At 48.5% G+C, this 14,304-nt stretch overlaps 1 protein-coding gene across 10 annotated transcripts in view; it reads right to left on the reverse strand.

Annotated features, from left to right (window-relative positions):
* Positions 1–14,304, reverse strand: part of HDX (highly divergent homeobox) — an 81,854-nt gene that overhangs the window by 15,373 nt on the left and 52,177 nt on the right. For all 10 annotated transcript variants that reach the window (XM_056538263.1, XM_056538261.1, XM_056538265.1 and 7 more), the window contains one exon: positions 11,490–11,573. In XM_056538263.1, coding sequence (XP_056394238.1) covers positions 11,490–11,573 — 84 coding nt within the window. The remainder of the gene's footprint in view (positions 1–11,489; positions 11,574–14,304) is intronic.

A 14,304-nucleotide genomic window follows, 5' to 3' on the forward strand; every position in this document is an offset into this window, starting at 1 on the left:
GACTCCTCTGTCCTTCTCCTCCAGACTCCTCTGTCCTTCTCCTCCAGACTCCTCTGTCCTTCTCCTCCAGACTCCTCAGTCCTTCTCCTCCAGACCCCTCTTTCCTTCTCCTCCAGACTCCTCTGTCCTTCTCCTCCAGAGTCCTCTGTCCTTCTCCTCCAGACTCCTCTGTCCTTCTCCTCCAGACTCTTCTGTCTTCTCCTCCAGACTCCTCTGTCCTTCTCCTCCAGACTCCTCTGTCCTTCTCCTCCAGACTCCTCTGTCCTTCTCCTCCAGACTCCTCTGTCATTCTCCTCCAGACCCCTCTGTCCTTCTCCTCCAGACTACTCTGTCCCCCTCCTCCAGACTCCTCTGTCCTTCTCCTCCAAACTCCTTTTTCCTTCTCCTCCAGACTCCTCTGTCCTTCTCCTCCAGACTCCTCTGTCCTTCTCCTCCAGACTCCTCTGTCCCTTTCCTCCAGACTATTCTGTCCTTTACCTCCAGACTCCTCTGTCCTTCTCCTCCAGACCCCTCTGTCCTTCTCCTCCAGACTACTCTGTCCCCCATCTACAGACCCCTCTGTCCTCTTTCCTTCTCCTCCAGACCCCTCTGTCCTCCTCCTCCAGACCTCTCTGTCCTCCTCCAGACTCCTCTGTTCTCCTCCTCCAGACCCCTCTGTCCTTCTCCTCCAGACCCCTCTGTCCTTCTCCTCCAGACCCCTCTGTCCTTCTCCTCCAGACCCCTCTGTCCTTCTCCTCCAGACCCCTCTGTCCTTCTCCTCCAGACCTCCCTGTCCTTCTCCTCCAGACCCCTCTGTCCTTCTTCTCCAGACCCCTCTGTCCTTTTTCCTTCTCCTCCAGACCCCTCTGTCCTCCTCCTCCAGACCTCTCTGTCCTTCTCCAGACTCCTCTGTTCTCCTCCTCCAGACTTCTCTGTCCTTCTCCTCCAGACCCCTCTGTCCTCCTCCTCCAGACCTCTCTGTCCGTCTCCAGACTCCTCTGTTCTCCTCCTCCAGACTCCTCTGTTCTCCTCCTCCAGACTCCTCTGTCCTTCTCCTCCAGACCCCTCCGTTCTTCTCCTCCAGACCCCTTTGTCCTCTTTCCTTCTCCTCCAGACTCCTCTGTCATCCTCCAGACCCCTCTGTCCTTTTCCTCCAGACCCCTCTGTCCTTCTCCTCCAGACCCCTTTGTCCTTTTTCCTTCTCCTCCAGACTCCTCTGTCATCCTCCAGACCCCTCTGTCCTTCTCCTCCAGACCCCTCTCTCCTTCTCCAGACCCCTCTGTCCTTCTCCTCCAGACCCCTCTGTCCTTCTCCTCAAGACCCCTCTGTCCTCCAGAGCCCTCTGTACTTTTCCTCCAGACCCCTCTGTCCTCCTCCTCCAGACCCCTCTGTCCTCCTCCTCCAGACCCCTCTGTCCTTCTCCTCCAGACCCCTCTGTCCTTCTCCTCCAGACTCCTCTGTCCTTCTCCTCCAGACCCCTCTGTCCTTCTCCTCCAGACCCCTCTGTCCTTCTCCTCCAGACCCCTCTGTCCTTCTCCTCCAGACCCCTCTGTCCTCCTCCAGACTCCTCTGTCCTCCTCCAGACTCCTCTGTCCTCCTCCTCCAGAATCCTCTGTCCTTCTCCTCCAGATCCCTGTCCTCCTCCAGACTCCTCTGTCCTCCTCCTCCAGACTCCTCTGTCCTTCTCTTCCAGACTCCTCTGTCCTTCTCCTCCAGAATCCTCTGTCCTTCTCCTCCAGAATCCCAGAATCCTCTGTCCTTCTCCTCCAGACTCCTCTGTCCTCCTCCTCCAGACTCCTCTGTCCTCTTCCTCCAGACTCCTCTGTCCTCCTCCTCCAGACTCCTCTGTCCTCCTCCTCCAGACCCCTCTGTCCTCCTCCTCCAGACCCCTCTGTCCTCCTCCTCCAGACCCCTCTGTCCTTCTCCTCCAGACCCCTCTGTCCTTCTCCTCCAGACCCCTCTGTCCTTCTCCTCCAGACCCCTCTGTCCTTCTCCTCCAGACTCCTCTGTCCTTCTCCTCCAGACTCCTCTGTCCTTCTCCTCCAGACTCCTCTGTCCTTCTCCTCCAGACTCCTCTGTCCTTCTCCTCCAGACTCCTCTGTCCTTCTCCTCCAGACTCCTCTGTCCTTCTCCTCCAGACTCCTCTGTCCTTCTCCTCCAGACTCCTCTGTCCTTCTCCTCCAGACTCCTCTGTCCTTCTCCTCCAGACTCCTCTGTCCTTCTCCTCCAGACTCCTCTGTCCTTCTCCTCCAGACTCCTCTGTCCTTCTCCTCCAGACTACTCTGTCCTTCTACTCCAGACTACTCTGTCCTTCTCCTCCAGACTCCTCTGTCCTTCTCCTCCAGACTCCTCTGTCCTTCTCCTCCAGACCCTCTGTCCTTCTCCTCCAGACTACTCTGTCCTTCTCCTCCAGACCCCTCTGTCCTTCTCCTCCAGACTCCTCTGTCATTCTCCTCCAGACTCCTCTGTCCTTCTCCTCCAAACTCCTTTTTCCTTCTCCTCCAGACTCCTCTGTCCTTCTCCTCCAGACTCCTCTGTCCTTCTCCTCCAGACTCCTCTGTCCCTTTCCTCCAGACTATTCTGTCCTTTACCTCCAGAATCCTCTGTCTTCCTCCATACACCTTTTTCCTTCTCCTCCAGACCCCTCAGTCCTTCTCCTCCAGACTCCTCTGTCCTCCTCCAGACTCCTCTATCCTCCTCCAGACTCCTCTGTCCTTCTCCTCCAGACCCCTCTGTCCTTCTCCTCCAGACCCCTCTGTCCTTCTCCTCCAGACCCCTCTGTCCTTCTCCTCCAGACCCCTCTGTCCTTCTCCTCCAGACCCCTCTGTCCTTCTCCTTCAGACCCCTCTGTCCTTCTTCTCCAGACCCCTCTGTCCTTTTTCCTTCTCCTCCAGACCCCTGTCCTCCTCCTCCAGACTCCTCTGTTCTTCTCCTCCAGACTCCTCTGTCCTTCTCTTCCAGACCTCTCTGTCCTCCTCCTCCAGACCTCTCTGTCCTTCTCCAGACTCCTCTGTTCTTCTTCTCCAGACTCCTCTGTCCTTCTCCTCCAGAGCCCTCCGTCCTTCTCCTCCAGACCCCTTTGTCCTTTTCCTCCAGACTCCTCTGTCATCCTCCAGAACCCTCTGTCCTCCTCCTCCAGACCCCTCTGTCCTCCTCCTCCAGACCCCTCTGTCCTTCTCCTCCAGACCCCTCTGTCCTTCTCCTCCAGACCCCTCTGTCCTTCTCCTCCAGACCCCTCTGTCCTCCTCATCCAGACCTCTTTGTCCTTCTCCTCCAGACTCCTCTGTCTTTCTCCTCCAGACCCCTCTGTCCTCCTCCTCCAGACCCCTTTGTCCTTTTTCCTTCTCCTCCAGACCCCTCTGTCCTCCTCCTCCAGACCCCTCTGTCCTCCTCCTCCAGACCCCTCTGTCCTCCTCCTTCAGACTCCTCTGTTCTCCTCCTCCAGACTCCTCTATCCTTCTCCTCCAGACCCCTCTGTCCTCCTCCTCCAGACCTCTCTGTCCTTCTCCAGACTCCTCTGTTTTCCTCTGCCAGACTCCTCTGTCCTTCTCCTCCAGACCCATCCGTCCTTCTCCTCCAGACACTTTGTCCTTTTTCCTTCTCCTCCAGACCCCTCTGTCCTTCTCCTCCAGACCCCTCTGTCCTCCAGACCCCTCTGTCCTCCAGACCCCTCTGTCCTCCAGAGCCCTCTGTCCTTTTCCTCCAGACCCCTCTGTCCTTCTCCTCCAGACCCCTCTGTCCTTTTCCTCAGACCCCTCTGTTCTTCTCCTCCAGACCTCTCTGTCCTTCTCCAGACCCCTCTGTCCTTCTCCTCCAGACCCCTCTGTCCTCCTCCTCCAGACCCCTCTGTCCTTCTCCTCCAGACCCATCTGTCCTCCTGATCCAGACCCCTCTGTCCTTCTCCTCCAGACCTCTCTGTCCTTTTCCTCAGACCCCTCTGTTCTTCTCCTCCAGACCTCTCTGTCCTTCTCCAGACCCCTCTGTCCTGCTCCTCCAGACCCCTCTGTCCTCCTCCTCCAGACCCCTCTGTCCTTCTCCTCCAGACTCCTCTGTCCTCCTCCTCCAGACCCCTCTGTCCTCCTGATCCAGACCCCTCTGTCCTTCTCCTCCAGACCTCTCTGTCCTTCTCCTCCAGACCCCTCTGTCCTTCTCCTCCAGACCCCTCTGTCCTCCTCCTCCAGACCCCTCTGTCCTTCTCCTCCAGACCCCTCTGTCCTCCTGATCCAGACCCCTCTGTCCTTCTGATCCAGACCTCTTTGTCCTTTTTCCTTCTCCTCCAGACCCCTCTGTCCTCCTACTCCAGACCCCTCTGTCCTTCTCCTCCAGACCCCTCTGTCCTTCTCCTCCAGACTCCTCTGTCCCCCTCCTCCAGACTCCTCTGTCCCCCTCCTCCAGACTCCTCTGTCCCCCTCCTCCAGACTCCTCTGTCCCCCTCCTCCAGACTCCTCTGTCCTTCTCCTCCAGACCCCTATGGCAGCAGTTTATGTTTTGTGAGAACATAATGATAAGTCATGCTTAAAATAAACAAGTCCGGTCCCCCACCCTCAGTAATCAGTAAGAGTTAGGACACCTTCATACATATCAGTGTGCGGCGCAGCGGCAACATTCATCTAATGTATATGGCTGCTAGGTCACATGACTCAAAGATGTGTGGGGATAAATTACCGCCTGTTTTCATCAGGATTTTGTTTGCTGATCTGGATGTGATTGGAGTATAAAATATACTTAAATAAACATCGGTTCATGTTAAGTAAAGCAAAGATATCTACAGCTCATCACCACCAGCAGCTGTAAAGTGAGATGTCGATAAAAGCTGAATTACACTTTAATTAAAGCCTTAAAAACTGCAATGGAAATCACAAATATAAACCTCGTAACTGTATCATAATCTTATAATATCAGCCATAAAACACAAGACGTATAGTTCTCCTGTCGGTGATCCATCTGCCTGCAGGGATTCTGGACTGTAATGGTGATTCATAAATCCACTCTGGTTTTGCTCAGAAGGGGTTAACAGCGGTCAGTAGTAAGGCAGCTGGCGTCTGTTCTTCACCATCCAATCCACATGCAGTGGTAATAACAAGTGGGTGACAAGCCCTTCAGATATGTAGAATGATGATAACAAGGCTGTGACGCTCTTCATGTAACCTGACCTGGCGCCCATTTATTTTCCTTTACATTTTTATCTTCTTTAAAGGGGTACTCCGCCGAAAAACATCTTATCCCCTATCCTTTGGAGTACCCCTTTAATATTAAGTGTATCGTAACACAGATATTATGGCTGGAGTGGGTTGTGGGCGTACGTGGCAGGGGACGGACCCAAAATCCGAATCGTTGTACAGCGCTTCACCGGGATGAAAAAAGGCAATTTTTGCAGGAATACTGTGTTAACTTTTTATTTCCAATGTACCAGTAGTATACATGGCCAATATTCCTTACACAGATTGAGGATGTGCAGGACAACACGTTTCTAGAGGGGATTCCTCTCTTCCTCAGGTCCGTTTATTGGGAGGTGAAAGTATTTACACAGTGTGGGGACTTGAAACTTTTCAAATTTTGGCGGGTAGTTGAGGTCACTGGGGGCTGGTGTGTGATGTGATGTTTGCTGTGGGCTTTTACAGGGTGTAGCTATAACACACAGAAATTTTCCCCCATTGAAATCAATAGAAACGTTTGGGTCTATGGCAGGGCTTGGATGGGAGACTGGAGGGATACGTTGCGAATGTATATTTAGCTGTGAGTGATGGCTGAGGTCAATAGGTTAAGTGGATAATGGCTAGGATGGAAGTAGTTAATAAACTTTGTGGTTACATTAGAATTAGAGATGAGCGAACTTACAGTAAATTCAATTTGTCACAAACTTCTCGGCTCAGCAGTTGATGGCTTTTCCTGCATAAATTAGTTCAGCCTTCAGGTGCTCCGGTGGGCTGGAAAAGGTGGATACAGTCCTAGGAAAGAGTCTCCTAGGACTGTATTCACCTTTTCCAGCCCACAGGAGCACCGGAAAGCTGAACTAATTTATGCAGGAAAAGTCATCAACTGCCGAGCCAAGAAGTTTGTGACGAATGGAATTTACTGTAAGTTCGCTCATCTCTAATTAGAATATTTAGTTAAGTACGATTGGTGGTTGGGAGGAAGTTATTAATAAGGTTGTGGTTAGCAATACACATTCTATTGCTAACCACAACCTTATTAATAACTTCCTCCCAACCACCAATCGTACTTAACTAAATAATCTAATGTAACCACAAAGTTTATTAATTACTTCCATCTTAGCCATTATCCACTTAACCTATTGACCTCAGCCGTCACTCACAGCTAAATATCCATTCGCAACCCCGTATCCATCCGGTCTCCCATCCAAGCCACAGCCAGACCCAAAGCTGCTTAGCTTAAACACAAACTGAGCCAGCCCTGCCATGGACCCAAACGTGTCTATTGATTTCAATGGGGAAAATTTCTGTATGTTATAGATACACCCTGTAAAAGCTCACAGCAAACTAAACTGAGATCATGGGGGCTGACATCACATACCAGCCCCCGGTGACCTCAACTACCCGCCAAAATTTGAAAAGTTTGAAGTTCACACTGCATAAATACTTTCACCTCACAGTAAATAAACGGACCTGACGAAGAGAGGAATCCCCTCTAGAAATGCGTTGTCCTGCACATCCTCAATCTGTGTAAGGAATATTGCCCGTGTATAGTACTGGTACATTGGAAATAAAAAGTTAACACAGTATTCCTGGGAAAATTGCCTTTTTCATCCTGGTGAAGCGCTGTACAACCAGTGGGATTTTGGGTCCGTCCCCTGCCACAGACGCCCACAACCCACTCCAGCCTGCCTCCTGACTGCCTGCCAGCGGTGTGAACATCCCCCCCAGAACCTCGCCGCACATCCAGCATCCCAATCGCCTGCCAGCGTTGCCGACAGCAAGTGGCCCCCGGAACCTTGCCGCACACCAGTTTCGAGCGCATCTCCGAGTTGTGCCTGTACTGTAGCACAAGGTGAGAGGCATTTTTTTCATTCATTTTACAATCACCCTTGTTTTCCAAAGGTAACAGCACTATCAAGGCGCCACCTCTGCATTTTCTTTTTTACATACTCCTTTAACACAGATATTATAGAATAATAATGTAGCCTTATATTTTATGGTATAATCATATACATTGAATACCCTATTAATTAGAGCCCCCCTCATATAGTGGTATGTTGGACCCCCTTTGGCCTTCAGAACTGCAGCATTTCATTGAGGCATAGATTGTGCAGGAATATCGGCCCACGTGGACAGGATCCTGACATTCCCTGAACAGTCCATTCCAACTCATCTTAGAGATGACCATACGACTCATGTGGTGGGAGGAAACAGCTGCCATGAAGGGGTGAAGTTGCATAGATAAGCCCTACTGCGGAAATGTCCACAGGTTTCAGAGGAGCCAGGGTACCCAAAGAAAACATTCCATGCAACATTACACCTCCTCCACCAGCCTAAACTGTTCAAGCCTGACAGCAAGGACCCAATGACTTATGCCGCCCTCTCATCAGCCTGTTGCCACAGAGATCTGCCTCTACATGACCGGCCATGTTCTCCCACAGAGATCTGGATCCATCTGACCAGGACATGTTTATCCTCAGAGATCTGGATCCATCTGACCAGACCATGTTTCTCTATAGAGATCTGGATCCATCTGACCAGGTCATGTTTCTCTATAGACATCTGGATCCATCTGACCAGGCCATGTTTCTCTATAGAGATCTGGATCCATCTGACCAGACCATGTTTCTCTATAGAGATCTGGATCCATCTGACCAGGCCATGTTTCTCTATAGAGATCTGGATCCATCTGACCAGGCCATGTTTCTCTATAGAGATCTGGATCCATCTGACCAGGCCATGTTTCTCTATAGAGATCTGGATCCATCTGACCAGACCATGTTCCTCTATAGAGATCTGGATCCATCTGACCAGGCCATGTTTCTCTATAGAGATCTGGATCCATCTGACCAGGACATGTTTCTCTATAGAGATCTGGATTCATCTGACCAGGACATGTTTCTCTATAGAGATCTGGATCCATCTGACCAGGCCATGTTTCTCTATAGAGATCTGGATCCATCTGACCAGGCCATGTTTCTCTATAGAGATCTGGATCCATCTGACCAGGCCATGTTTCTCTATAGAGATATGGATCCATCTGACCAGGCCATGTTTCTCTATAGAGATCTGGATCCATCTGACCAGGCCATCTTTCTCTGTAGAGATCTGGATCCATCTGATCTGGACATGTTTCTCTATAGAGATCTGGATCCATCTGATCTGGACATGTTTCTCTATAGAGATCTGGATCCATCTGACCAGGTCATGTTTCTCTATAGAGATCTGGATCCATCTGACCAGGACATGTTTCTCTATAGAGATCTGGATCCATCTGACCAGGACATGTTTCTGTATAGAGATCTGGGCCCATCTGACCAGGCCATGTTTCTCTATAGAGATCTGGATCCATCTGACCTGGACATGTTTCTTTATAGAGATCTGGATCCATCTGACCAGGCCATGTTTCTCTATAGAGATCTGGATCCATCTGACCAGGTCATGTTTCTCTATAGAGATCTGGATCCATCTGACCAGGTCGTGTTCCTCTATAGAGATCTGGATCCATCTGACCTGGACATGTTTCTCTATAGAGATCTGGATCCATCTGACCAGGACATGTTTCTCTATAGATATCTGGATCCATCTGACCAGGCCATGTTTCTCTATAGAGATCTGGATCCATCTGACCAGGCCATGTTTCTCTGTAGAGATCTGAATCCATCTGACCTGGACATGTTTCTCTATAGAGATCTGGATCCATCTGACCAGGTCATGTTTCTCTATAGAGATCTGGATCCATCTGACCAGGCCATGTTTCGCCACAGAGATCTGGATCCATTTGACCAGGTCATGTTTCTCTATAGAGATCTGGATCCATCTGACCAGGACATGTTTCTCCACAGAGATCTGGATCCATCTGACCAGGCCATGTTTCTCTATAGAGATCTGGATCCATCTGACCAGGACATATTTCTCTATAGAGATCTGGATCCATCTGACCAGGACATGTTTCTCTATAGAGATCTGGATCCATCTGACCAGGCCATGTTTCTCTATAGAGATCTGGATCCATCTTACCAGGCCATGTTTCTCTATAGAGATCTGGATCCATTTTACCAGGCCATGTTTCTCTATAGAGATCTGGATCCATCTGACCAGGCCATGTTTCTCTATAGAGATCTGGATCCATCTGACCAGGCCATGTTTCTCTATAGAGATCTGGATCCATCTTACCAGGTCATGTTTCTCTATAGAGATCTGGATCCATTTTACCAGGCCATGTTTCTCTATAGAGATCTGGATCCATCTGACCAGGCCATGTTTCTCTATAGAGATCTGGATCCATCTGACCAGGACATGTTTCTCTATAGAGATCCGGATCCACCTGACCAGTCCATGTTTCTCTATAGAGATCTGGATCCATCTGACCAGGTCATGTTTCTCTATAGAGATCTGGATCCATCTGACCAGGTCATGTTTCTCTATAGAGATCTGGATCCATCTGACCAGGTCATGTTTCTCTATAGAGATCTGGATCCATCTGACCAGGACATGTTTCTCTATAGAGATCTGGATCCATCTGACCAGGCCATGTTTCTCTATAGAAATCTGGATCCATCTGACCAGGTCATGTTTCTCTATAGAGATCTGGATCCATCTGACCAGGTCATGTTTCTCTATAGAGATCTGGATCCATCTGACCAGGACATGTTTCTCTATAGAGATCTGGATCCATCTGACCAGGACATGTTTCTCTATAGAGATCTGGATCCATCTGACCAGGTCATGTTTCTCTATAGAGATCTGGATCCATCTGACCAGGTCATGTTTCTCTATAGAGATCTGGATCCATCTGACCAGGCCATGTTTCTCTATAGAGATCTGGATCCATCTGACCAGGACATGTTTCTCTATAGAGATCTAGATCCATCTGACCAGGCCATGTTTCTCTATAGAGATCTGGATCCATCTACATTCTATATATCGCTACATGAGTAAATCCCACAAGGTTTGTGATGTGATCCTCGGCCTCGCCTCAAGTCGTTCTGATCACTGGATTTTTCCATCTTTAGCAGATTTACATTAAAACTGATCCCCAATAAACCGATCAATGCTGCAATCTGTGGTCACATGATTGAGTGCACTGTAGTGTAGTAATGCAGTATATAAGATACAGTATCATACAATAAATAACTGAGAAAAAGCAGCCGGCACAACCTCCTCATAAAATATCCATTGTTAATGAAAATTCAGCCAGTCTAGTTGAAAATTGGTGGTACTCCGCTATCCTCTGCTTACCATGGACTAGGATGTTTCAGTGCTGTGTGCAGTGTGTACAGGTGACTGCTGTTTCGCGCCTTCAAAGCTCGAAACAGCTGTCACCTGTACACACTGCACCCAGCACTCAAGTGTCCCAGCCCATGGTGAGCAGAGGATAGTCTGTGTTTTATCACTGTCTGCAGTGTGTACTGGTGACAACTGTTTTGCACCTTGAAGGCACCAAACAGCTGTCACCTTTAAACACTGCACCCAGCACTGAAGCGTCCCAGCCAATGGTGAGCAGAGAATAGCTAAGCACTGGTTGACAATTGGCAGTGCTCAGCTATCCTCTGCTCACCATGGACTAGGATGCTTCAGTGCTGGTGCAGTGTGTACACATGACTGCTGTTTCGCACCTTCAGTGCAGTATATAAGATAAAAGCAGCCGGCACACCCTCCTCATAAAACATCCATTGTTAATGAAAATTCAGCCAGTCTAATTGAAAATTGGTGGTACTCAGCTATCCTCTGCTTACCATGGACTAGGATGTTTCAGTGCTGTGTGTAGTGTGTACAGGTGACTGCTGTTTCGCGCCTTCAAGGCGCGAAACAGCTGTCAACTGTCCACACTGCACCCAGCACTGAAGCATCCCAGCCCATGGATAGCAGAGGATAGTCTGTGTTTTATCACTGTCTGCAGTATGTACAGGTGACTACTGTTTTGCACCTTGAAGGCGCAAAACAGCTGTCACCTCTACACACTGCACCCAGTGCAATGTTGTGGATAAACACTTAGAGCGACATATAGTCAGTTGCCTCTTTCTCTTCTACACCTGAACAATACAGTGTCATCCATATGCAGCCACTGCAGCTTATGAATATATCTGGGTCGGTTTCACACTGTCGCATTACGGATCCAATTTGTACAGTGCAGTGTGACAATCTATTTCCGCACAAGGGCCCGGGGGTAAGAGGGCCCAGGGTCACCAGTCTACCTGTTGCTAACCACTGCTCTTGTGCTAGACAGGTAGGGGCCCCCAGATAGGTGCCCGCAGTCTATATCCCTCCCCTCTCACGTAACATGGATGAGGCCTTCACTAGTCAATAGACCTGTCACTTGTCACACGATTGGCGCAATCATGTGACTTATACCTTATAATCCAGGAGCGATCGCATCTGCTCCAGGTCCAGATTGCCCATCGTCTCGCTCATCTCCTCCTCTGGAGCTTCCACTTTCTGAAATACACAAGACCAGGAACCGGAATTCACTCAATGTTCAGCACTTCAGCGGTTGAATAACTACAATTACCAGCATGCTGGGAGCTGTAAGGGCATGTTCACACTGAGGAACTGGAGAGGAATTTACTTATTCTGCTCGCTTATTCCTCTCCAATTTGAGTTTAACTGTATTTCCGCCGCTGAATTCCGTTCCGCATGAAGAATAAACATGTTCTTTCTTCATGCAGAATCTGCATTTTTGTCCCATAGAAATCAATGACATTTTTTTTTCAGCCAGACGCCGTTCCGAGTGGAATTTGCGTGGAAATTCCGTGCAAAGAAAAAAAAAAAAAAAAAAAAAAGGAAAATTGTAATTGGTGGTTGTCGTCCAGCAAAAAAAAGGTTTCCTCCTATATTTCCACACGGAATTCTGCGCAGAATTCCGCATCAATTCCACGCAAATTCCATGCGGAAAAAAAAAGGTAATTCCACGACAGAATTTTTAAGCGAGAATTCCTCGCCAATTCCTCAGTGTGAACATACTTTTATTGTGCATCGGCCTGTTTCTACATTTGCTCTCATGCTTAAGGGTACGCTCACACATGCGGATTACCTGCGGAATTTCCGCACCGTATTAGCTGCGGAAAATCTGCAGCGGATTTTGCTACCATTGACTTCAATGGGTCATCAGAAAATCTGCAATAGAGGCAGTTTTGCAGATTTTCCTTCGGACCCATTGAATTCAATGGTAGCAGATTATCTGCAAATACACTGCGGAAATTCTGCAGGTAATCCGCCCGTGTGAGCGTACCCTTACACTGCAACTTTGCTCCATTAAGGGTGTGTTCCCACCTGGCGTATACGCAGTGTATTCCACGCTGAGCAAAATTTATGGCAGCAGCGGGAGTATTCCTCGCTCACTATACACACAGGGCTTTCCGGTGGCAGCCCTATGCGTGTAATGAGTTTTGGAGGTGGGCCCGTGTGTTGGCGCGACTGCGTAGGAGGTAATACTCACGTGTCCCTGCCGCTCCGGACCCGTCACCACTGCCCTGGATTTTCCTCGCTCTCCGTCGCCGCCATCACGTCGTTACGCACGTACGCGACGACGAGGAAGGAGAGGGCCGGCCATACAGGGGATCCCTGAACGGAGAAGACACCGAGGAGGCAGGTAAGGTCCCTCCCGGTGTCCTGTAAGCACTAACCCGGCTATTCAGTCGGGCTGTTCGGGACGCCGCGGTGAAATCGCTGAACAGCCGGGTTAGTGTCACTTTCCCTTCAGACGCGGCGGTCAGCTTTGATCGCCGCGTCTGAAGGGTTAATACAGGGCATCACCGCGATCGTTGATGTCCTGTATTAGCCGTGGGTCCCGGCCATTGATGGCCGCAGGGACCGCCGTGATAGGGGTGTATTCGCCGTATAAGACGCACCGACTTTTTCCCCCCAGTTTTGGGGAATAAAAAGTGCGTCTTATACGACGAAAAATACGGTAAGTATCCTAAAATTGCCCTGAAAAAAAGGTGTCCTGTAATAAAATAATGTCCTGTAACAGGTATAGCGTACAGATCAGTTTGTATAATGGATATTGAAGCTGGATCGCTATTACCGTTTTTTCCACTCCACATACCAGTTGTCCGGTAATAGCGATCCAGCTTCAATATCCATTATACAAACTGATCTGTACGCTATACCTGTTACAGGACATTATTTTATTACAGGACACCTTTTTTTCAGGGCAATTTTAGGATACTTATTTACTTTACAGGATACAACGCTACCATTTACAAGACTGCCATTCATTTATCATTTACAGGATATTTAAAGGGGTACTCCAGTGAAAACCTTTTTTCTTTTAAATCAACTGGTGGCAGAAAGTTAAACATATTTGTAAATTACTTCTATTAAAAAATCTTAATCCTTTCTGTACTTATTAGCTGCTGAATACTACAGAGGAAATTCTTTTCTTTTTGAAATGCTCTCTGATGACATCACGAGCACAGTTCTCTCTGCTGACGTTATTATAATAATAATAACGCTTTATTTATTGTTGTCCTTAGTGGGATTTGAACCCAAGTCCCCAAGCACTGTAAGGCAGCAGTGCTAACCACTGAGCCACCATGCTGCCCTTAGCATACATCTGCTATGCATGGTTGCTAAAATGGACAGAGATGTCAGCAGAGAGCACTGTGCTCGTGATGTCATCAGTGTTCAAAAAAGAAAGGAGTTTCCTCTGTAGCATTCAGCAGCTAATAAGTACTGGAAGGATTAAGATTTTTTAATAGAAGTAATTTACAAATATGTTTAACTTTCTGCCACCAGTTGATGTAAAAGAAAAAAGGTTTTCACCGGAGTACCCCTTTAATCATTGAATATTCATTGCATAGAAGGTTTTTCTGATCAATAAGCATATCAAACAGATTTTCTTTCTAGGAGGAACGTTTCCATTTATTATTTTTATTTTTCATGCCTAGATCCTCATTTTTGTGCACACCAGTTACACTATCATTATGATAAGTGGAGCATTATATGCAACAGTAACATGAGTGTATCACTATATAGCTGGCAGCCATATTAGATACATTGGCTACATCAACCTATGTAATTGAGAGTGTCACCAATACTATTCATCTTCGCTCTGTAGTGTAACACCTAATTGCTCTTATATATTTTATTGTATCTTTTAACCATTTGTCCGCTGCCGTAGGGCCCTGCGCTAACCCATATTTAATATCTTCTAATAAACAATTTA

This window comes from Hyla sarda, chromosome 9, assembly GCF_029499605.1.
Source record: "Hyla sarda isolate aHylSar1 chromosome 9, aHylSar1.hap1, whole genome shotgun sequence".
NCBI classification, from domain to species: domain Eukaryota; kingdom Metazoa; phylum Chordata; class Amphibia; order Anura; family Hylidae; genus Hyla; species Hyla sarda.